Raw genomic sequence first — 9225 nt, 5'->3', positions numbered from 1 at the left:
ACTTAGTATATAAACCAGGTTTAAATGGTTTAACAACTGATTTTTATAATTCTATGATGGATGTTTTATTACAACAAATACAAACCAAATTAAGATTGAAAAATGGGGGGGGGGTGATTGTCTTTATGTTACAAAGTATGCTAATCACATTAAGACTGAAAAGAAAGGGAAAAAAGTGTGTTTTCAATCAACTTTATTTTACTTGGGGGGCGGGCGTCATCTTTTTAAGCTGCCAACTGTATACCTACCACGAGCTCTTATTAAGGGCTCGCCGAACTGCTCCCTGAACTTCTTTATTCCTAAGACTGTATATCAGGGGATTGAGCATTGGAGTAATGATGGCATATAGCACAGAAACCAGGCGGTCCTGTTCCATGGAATGACTGGAAGATGGGCGTATGTAGGTGTATATGATGGTGCCATAAAAGATGCCCACCACAGTGAGATGGGAAGCACAAGTGGAAAACGCCTTGATTCTACCCTGAGCTGTACGGATTTTCAGAACAGAAGAGACAATGAGGATATAGGAGAGAAGTGTCAGGCAGAATGGTGCAATGATGACACACCCAGAGATGGTAAAGGTCACCCACTGGCTAACCAATGTATCAGAGCAAGACAGTTGCAGGAGAGGAGGAATGTCACAGAAAAAGTGGTCAATTTTATTGGAGTGGCAGAAGTCAAGGGAAAAGACCAAAGCTGTATTGATGATGGAGTTGAAGTTTCCAATAGCCCAGGAAGATGCCAGGAGTCCCCATTGTATTTTCTGGCTCATGAGAAGGGTGTAGCGTAGTGGGTGGCAGATAGCTGCATAGCGGTCGTATGCCATAGCTGAGAGAAGCACACACTCTGTGCCCCCTAATGTCACAAAGAAATACATTTGGAGTGCACATCCTATGAAAGAGATGGTCTTGTCTCCCAACAAAAGGTCCCACAACATCTTAGGGACAGTGGTGGAAGTATAGCAGATCTCAATAAAAGACAGATTCCCTAGGAGGAAGTACATGGGAGTTTGGAGGCACTGATCTATTCGGATCAATGTAATGATGGCTAGATTCCCTGCCAAAGTTAATAGATAGACGAATAGTCCAAGAGCAAAGAGCAGAGTCTGTTTCTTTGCATCAACAGAGAATCCCAAGAGGACAAACTCTGTACCTCTGGTCTGGTTTTGTCTCCCCAGAGGCTCGATGAAGTCCATCTTCATACAGAACTGTGGGGCTTCTTTAGTAGAAAGGGGCAAGGCTGTTTGATCTGTGAGTACTGGCAGTTTCATAAAGACAACAAATAAAAAACATTTCACAGTCAATTCTTATTATTCGCTTTGCATGACTGGTACATTCTTTCAATGCAATTTTCCCCTCAGACTGCCAAAAATGTATCATTGTGTAGGCCAACAAAGAGGTGGCCTCTTGAACCTTGGTGGACTAGTGCCTTTTTCCAGTGAACCACTTAGCCCTCCTGATGCTGGCATTCTTGAACCAAATTGGCCTTTGATGGATTTCTTCTGTGCTTCACCAAGAGTGTAGTCTCAGGGCCAAGCTACACATGACGAATGACACTTGAACGGCAAGTGAATTGAGTGGAGGGCAAGTGAACAGGGAGAAATACACTTGCTGTTCAAGTGTCATTCGTCATGTGTAGCTTGGCCCACAGTTTCATTTAACAAATGGCAATTAGCTCTTTATTTTTTACAAATTTCTGATCAGACACTTTCGCTTTGTAAATTTAAACACACATTGGTAGGCTGCTGGAATCCTAGCAATAAGAAATAAATCAGGCAAGACTGGCCTCAACCTCCCCTTGAACTCCTATCCCTGCTAGGAATCCTGACTGGAGTGGAGGCTATGAGCCTGTCATTACATAAAACACAAGTTTTAAAAATGGCAAATGTAACAACCAACTAATGTGAAGATGAAAAATACAGTTTGCCCATCAGAGCGGAAAACCTGTATAATGTAATAACAACTGGGGTAGATCATCTGTATTTTTAGAGAAGTGAACAATTAGAAACAGCAGAGATGGTTTGACCTAGAAAGGGAAACATGAAACCTCAATAACAATTAATGAAAATATTACGTAGGAAAACTGATATCAGCAGGCTACAATGTTCAAACAGTGTTTTCTGCATCTGGCTAGAACCTAGAAGAGCAAATATAGCTTCTTTGCTTTTACTGGGTTGAGGTCAGACTAATGGTAGTAAAGAATACATGGGAGATGTATTGTCGAAGGCTTTCACGGCCGGAGAACGATGGTTGTTGGGGGTTTTCCGGGCTGTATTGCCGTGGTCTTGGCATTGTAGTTCCTGACGTTTCGCCAGCAGCTGTGGCTGGCATCTTCAGAGGTGTAGCACCAAAAGACAGAGATCTCTCAGTGTCACAGTGTGGAAAAGATGTAGGTCATTTGTATCTACTCAGGAGGGGTGGGGTTGAGCTGAGTCATTCTGTAAGAGTTTCCCAGGGTGTGGAATGCTAATGGAGGGAGGCTTCACTGAATCCTGAGAAGGTTCTTTTGCATATGGATTGGTGCTTGATGTGCTAATCTTCTCTGCAGGGCTATTGTCGGGTGTGGAGTGTTTTGTTGGCCTGGTGTTTTTCAGAACTGGAGCCCATGCTCTGTTCATTCTTAAGGTTTCTTCTTTCCTGTTGAAGTTTTGCTTATGCTTGTGAATTTCAATGGCTTCCCTGTGCAGTCTGACAAAGTAGTTGGAAGTGTTGTCCAGTATTTTGGTGTCCTGGAATAAGATACTGTGCCCTGTTTGAGTTAGGCTATGTTCAGCCACTGCTGATTTTTCAGGCTGTCCAAGTCTGCAGTGTCTTTCATGTTCTTTTATTCTTGTCTGGATGCTACGCTTTGTGGTCCCGATGTAAACTTGTCCACAGCTGCAGGGTATACGGTATACTCCTGCAGAGGTGAGGGGGTCTCTGCTGTCTTTTGCTGATCGTAGCATCTGTTGTATTTTTCGGGTGGGTCTGAATACTGCTTGAAGGTTATGCTTTTCCATAAGCTTTCCCATCTGATCAGTAATTCCTTTGATATATGGCAAAAACACTTTTCCTGTAGGTGACTGTTTTTCCTTGGTTGTTTGATTCATCCTGGGTTTGATTGCTCTTCGGATTTCATTTCTGGAGTAGCCATTTGCCTGAAGTGCGTGGTTTAGATGATTAATTTCCTCATTGAGAAAGCGCGGCTCACATATCCGTCTTGCACGATCCACTAATGTTTTCATTATGCCTCTTTTCTGTCGGGGGTGGTGATTGGAGTTTTAGTGTAAGTAACGATCAGTGTGAGTTGGTTTCCTGTAGACCTTGTGACCTAACTGAAAGTTTGCTTTGCGGATGACCAAGGTATCCAGGAATGGATTCCTGGATTCCTCATTCCTGGATACCTTGGTCATCCGCAAAGCAAACTTTCAGTTAGGTCACAAGGTCTACAGGAAACCAACTCACACTGATCGTTACTTACACAAAAACTCCAATCACCACCCCCGACAGAAAAGAGGCATAATGAAAACATTAGTGGATCGTGCAAGACGGATATGTGAGCCGCGCTTTCTCAATGAGGAAATTAATCATCTAAACCACGCACTTCAGGCAAATGGCTACTCCAGAAATGAAATCCGAAGAGCAATCAAACCCAGGATGAATCAAACAACCAAGGAAAAACAGTCACCTACAGGAAAAGTGTTTTTGCCATATATCAAAGGAATTACTGATCAGATGGGAAAGCTTATGGAAAAGCATAACCTTCAAGCAGTATTCAGACCCACCCGAAAAATACAACAGATGCTACGATCAGCAAAAGACAGCAGAGACCCCCTCACCTCTGCAGGAATATACCGTATACCCTGCAGCTGTGGACAAGTTTACATCGGGACCACAAAGCGTAGCATCCAGACAAGAATAAAAGAACATGAAAGACACTGCAGACTTGGACAGCCTGAAAAATCAGCAGTGGCTGAACATAGCCTAACTCAAACAGGGCACAGTATCTTATTCCAGGACACCAAAATACTGGACAACACTTCCAACTACTTTGTCAGACTGCACAGGGAAGCCATTGAAATTCACAAGCATAAGCAAAACTTCAACAGGAAAGAAGAAACCTTAAGAATGAACAGAGCATGGGCTCCAGTTCTGAAAAACACCAGGCCAACAAAACACTCCACACCCGACAATAGCCCTGCAGAGAAGATTAGCACATCAAGCACCAATCCATATGCAAAAGAACCTTCTCAGGATTCAGTGAAGCCTCCCGCCATTAGCATTCCACACCCTGGGAAACTCTTACAGAATGACTCAGCTCAACCCCACCCCTCCTGAGTAGATACAAATGACCTACATCTTTTCCACACTGTGACACTGAGAGATCTCTGTCTTTTGGTGCTACACCTCTGAAGATGCCAGCCACAGCTGCTGGCGAAACGTCAGGAACTACAATGCCAAGACCACGGCAATACAGCCCGGAAAACCCCCAACAACCAATACATGGGAGGTTTTGCAGAATTGGCAGTGGCTTAGATGCAGCAACTTTTCCTTCAAGTTCACCCAATTCTCTTCTTTACTAGAGCTCCTGTCCCACAGGGTTTTAGTCGTTCCAGGTCACAGGACCCCCAAGTTTAGCCTGTTTGGGTGGTTAATGGGGAGCTCTCCTCCCTTCTTCACCAGCAGAAAAGACAGCTGGATTCAACCCCATAGGAGGTTTGTTTGATGTGCACATGGAATTGCAGTAGAATGCCAAGCAGAAGGTACCAAGCTGGCAGGGAAGAGGCTCTATGGAATGCCTAAAGATCCTTTCTGAAGCATACAAAACTTTGTGCAGAGAAAGGAATGGATCGTGCTATCGTCTGTCTTCAAGAAGGATGAAACTTTATCCCCAATAAAAGAGATGATAGCAATGAATACTAATAAATGTGTGTATTGCGTATTTCAGAAACACATCTTCACACTTTAAGCATTAATACACATTCTGATACATTTTTCCAAAAACAAAGAAAAATTGGTATTAGGAAAGAGTGTAGAAATGAGGTATAGGTGCCTGGAAGCCGTAGCCTCAGGACAAGGAGGCAAGAAATTGGTCCCTCTTGGCAGTCACCCTGGATTTGAATACCTGGTACCGACTTGAACACCCTCAGAACCAACCTCACAGTTACTTCTGTCAAAGAAAACTGGAATTGCCTGGGGGTAGGAGGGTCAACAGTTTTTGCTTAAAACTTTGTTTTGTTTTATTTCATTTGCCCTGCCTGGTTGGCCTGGACTCATCCCCAGTACGCATCCCCCTCTCCTCCTGACTCCCCTTAGCTTCTCCCTTTGATCCTGCCACACCACCCAAATCGAGGTTTGCTCACTTGAGAAAGACACGTGCAGGATATGGGCTGGAATCTTACCTCTCCACTCAGCAAAGTTTGACATGTTCCTCCAACCTTCCTTCAGCAGAAGGGCCACCTGCATCAGAAGAAAGAATCTTAGGCTGGGAAAAAGCTTCAGGCTTTGCCAAGTAGAGTGGGAAGATACCAGCAATAGAGCCTTCGGCTGTAGGAAGACAGTCACTCTGTTTTGCTGGAACTTTTCTCGTTCGTTCTTGAAAGCAACTTCAAAAGACTTTTCTTTGTTTTCCCTTTGAATTTCCTAAACGGACATGGGCAGGATGTACTACTTATCACGACTTATCCTTTCAAATTGCCTTTTATTATTATTTGAATAGATTGTCTTTATTCTCATTAACTGATCCATAAAAAGCCTTGCTAAGTTCTAATCTGGCTTTTGAAAGTTCACCAGTCATTTCTGACATCCTTCGAATTTTTCTTACCCCATGGGTTGAATACAGCCAGTTTCCCAGCTGATCCCCTTTGACCACCCTAAAAGACTATATGGGATCTGCATGGACAAAAGTTGTAGCAAGGAAAAAAAATGAAGATGAGCCTAAAAAGCTGGCTGGCTATACGTATGTTTATAGGTTTAATAAAAACAGAAGCTGGAATCTGAGAGAGAGTGGAAAATGAGGATGAAAATGTGATTCTTTGATCTGTCAACATTATGTATGTTACATTTCTCCATATAAATATCTGCAAGGCCGCTTACAATAAATGCAGAATAATGAAACAATAAGAGCAAGAGAATAAAATTCTGAATAAAAGCAATTTAAAACATTATCAGTAAAACATCTGCAGGCAATACAATTGGAATCCTAGCTGGTATCCTACTAGTCTGCTCAGCAAAGTCCAAAGCCTTCCTCCAGCCTCTGCTAGAAGAAGAGCTGTGGATATTGGAGGAAGGTTCCTTGGGTTGGAGAAAGATGTCACACTTGACTAAGAGGAGTGGTAGATAAAAGGCCCAATTAAACTGGAGGTGATTTTAAAATCCTGGAAACCACTGTGCTAAGAATTAGAAGTAGCCTTCTAACACAGTGGTGGAAGAAAAGTAGGGGAGTTCAGCAGAAAAGGCGTAAGGAAATGAAATAGTCTTAGGCTGCCACTTAAAAGGTTGAAAATTCACTGCCAAGGGAGCTTCTCCGGGGACAGAATGCAAACCCTTGGGAATCACGGCTGACAAAGGGATGTCTTTGATAGTCACCCACCTAGCTTGTGAAACAGGAGGCAGGGTCTTTGGTGAAGAAGATGGATCTTCACTGGCTGGAAAGTTCATACAGGATGCCGCACTCCTTCAGGTATTCCGGCTTCATACTGTGAAGAGATTTACAGGTAAGTAGAAGCACACTTAATTGTACCAGTAAGCAACTGGCAGCCAGGGTTTCCTGAATGACCAAAATATGGGCCCTGTAACTAGTGTCTGTTAGCATTCTAGTTGCTGCATTGTGACCTGGTTGATGCTTCCAAATAGCATTCAAAAACAGCTCATGTAGAGTAGATTCAAGTACTCCAATCTAGATGTCATCCGAAATGGATACCTGGACAAATCACCTGTCTCAATGAAAGAGTTCCTTTGGCAGCCAGGTTAAGCTGACTAAAGGCACATCAAGCTATGTGGACTTGTGCCTCCATCTCTAGCCCTGGATCAGAAAGCATGCCAATCTTAATTGGCATGCCAATATTTCCAGGACTGAGTGCTGGTTTTGTTACCAGAACTGCTCTTTATTATAATGGGGAATTAGCTGCAGCAGTCTGTAACTATTAATATTAAGCGAGGATCATAACCTATGTATACGGAGGTCCCGATCCCAGACACTCTAGTGAAAGAGAGGCAGACAAGGAGTAAGGTCCAAACACGTGTATTGAGTGTAGCATAAGCCTAGCTTGCACAATCATACAAAGAACATACAAGGTCTAAGAAATACAGAGTAGGAAATACAGAGACGTTCGCATTAGCGGGTTCCCAACGATGATAAGGGAAATACTCACAATCCTGGAGCGAAGCAGAGACGCAGCAGCGAGGGTGGCCCAATGCCAGCACTGGAACCACAGACGGACAGCAAGGAGGTCTGGATAGGGAATGGCCGAGGCACCGAGTGGTCTGGGAGACCAGCTTAAATACCCCAAAATGTACCCTGGGGCTGGTGCTGTACTTGGTGGTTCTCACAGATTAAAACAAAGGGTCTAATGGGCTACTGAATGGCTTGGATGGGCCACTTTGGTAATCAGATTGTGATAAGTGACACCTCAGGAAGAGGGGACAAAAGAGGGAGGGGGAAATCCAAGTGGGCTGAATGGATGTTCCAGCGGACAGGGCTTGTCCTGATGTCATCAGCTTCTGGAATGCGGAGGTTTCTTTGAGATGCATTCTCCAAGTGCTTGGGATGGTCGGCACTTAGTTCCTTCTCCGGGGCGGCTCCTAAGATATGCAGAGCGGGGCGAGGTACTCTCGCTGCGGACGTGGTGTGCCCGCTTCGCCGAAATGGCTTCTCAAAGCAGTCTTCTTCCCAGGGTCTTCTGGCTGCCTGAGAACATGGATGCCGGCTGGGCATAGCTGGGGCTGGTTAGCAGGTTGCCCGGTAGCGAGGGCAAGCTCGGCGACCGGCTCGCGGGAGGCTCCAGGCGGGAACTGACCAGGGAGCGCCTAGCCAGGCTCGCTGGAGGTTTCCCCGGCAGGCGCCCGGCTGCTAGCAGCGGCTTGGGCCCATATGAGGCAGGCTTCCATGGAGGCAGGGGGGACAACACTTTAAAACACAGTCCAAAGCAGGGAACAGGCACGGTCCGTGGCAGATGGCAATGCAGGCACGGGGCATACTTGTAACAGAGTCCAAACACACACTGGGAATTCCAGATATAGGTCAGGGCAGGGCTGCCCAGAAAAAGAGTCCTTTTGTGCAGTTAACCAAACATGGAGTCAGTAAACTACACAGTCTATAGTGGCAGCAAGGTAATTGACACGCAGGCAGGAAACTGACACGTGTACCAGAACACACACGTGCAAAGCAGTCTTTGGTGTAGCAGTGAAACAGCAATGCAGGAAACTTTAACACAGTTCATGGCAGGCCTTAAAGCAGGGGAGGGGGCCTACTTGGCAACAGTTTGTTGGTCCTCATCCAACTCATCTCTCTCTACACCATTTCAAGAAAGCTGTTACACCTGACAGTTAAGAAAAGAAGAAACCCTCCTTCAAACTGTCCTCTGAAGTGCTTTCACTATCCAGAAAGCCATTACAAGAATTCTGTGCTCAAAACCCAATAAGAACCAATTTGTTACCTGCAAGGCATATTGATTCAACATCTAAGAGTGCTGTTGGAATTGCCAGTCACTGCCAATGAGTTCTTCTTTCTTGGAGCTGCACTCATATCTCCATCTGGGAAAAATTCCCATTTTTGCTTCTCTCAGTTGTAGCTTTTTAGGGGCGGTCTTTATTCACCACCTGAGAACCTTCAAGTCAGCTCTGCTACTACTGAGCTTTTAACAAGAGAGGACAAAATTTTGCAGTTTTTTCCCTAAACGTAGACACTTTCCCCTGAGGGTGATGGAAGTAATTAGCATGAGGAAAGGAATTCACTAGGTTCATTAGCAAGGTCTCTTGAATGCAGTGAGGGTGGGAGATAACAGAAATAATCCCTTTCCACAGCCATGTATGTTTGAGGATGCTGGGTTTACTAGCAATTGCTCCTTGGGGTTACTGTGAGCTTGGGACCATAGATCTTTTTAAATGCACGAGTGCTCCTGCTCCGTATTTCTTCCCCACACCTGCAAGCAATGTTTAGTTGAATGAAATATGTAATGTCCGCTATTACACTCAATGTTTCTCTTCCCCATTTCACTTACCTGCTTCTACTTTATAGCATTCTGCC

At 44.6% G+C, this 9225-nt stretch overlaps 1 protein-coding gene across 1 annotated transcript; it reads right to left on the bottom strand.

The window, feature by feature from the left end:
- Positions 1–244: 244 nt before the first annotated feature.
- On the bottom strand, positions 245–1195 carry LOC129339415 (olfactory receptor 5F1-like). Its single transcript, XM_054993994.1, has one exon. The coding sequence runs from the start codon at positions 1193–1195 to the stop codon at positions 245–247; it is 951 nt and encodes a 316-aa protein (XP_054849969.1).
- Between the last annotated feature and the right edge of the window lie 8030 nt (positions 1196–9225).

Source organism: Eublepharis macularius, chromosome 12 (genome assembly GCF_028583425.1).
Source record: "Eublepharis macularius isolate TG4126 chromosome 12, MPM_Emac_v1.0, whole genome shotgun sequence".
NCBI classification, from domain to species: domain Eukaryota; kingdom Metazoa; phylum Chordata; class Lepidosauria; order Squamata; family Eublepharidae; genus Eublepharis; species Eublepharis macularius.
The sequence above is the reverse complement of the archived record's forward strand: the minus strand, read 5'-3'. Positions and strand labels throughout refer to the sequence as shown.

Coding starts and splice junctions, on each gene's coding strand:
- LOC129339415 (XM_054993994.1), bottom strand. CDS start 1,195: ATGGACTTCATCGAGCCTCTGGGGAGACAAAACCAGACCAGAGGTACA.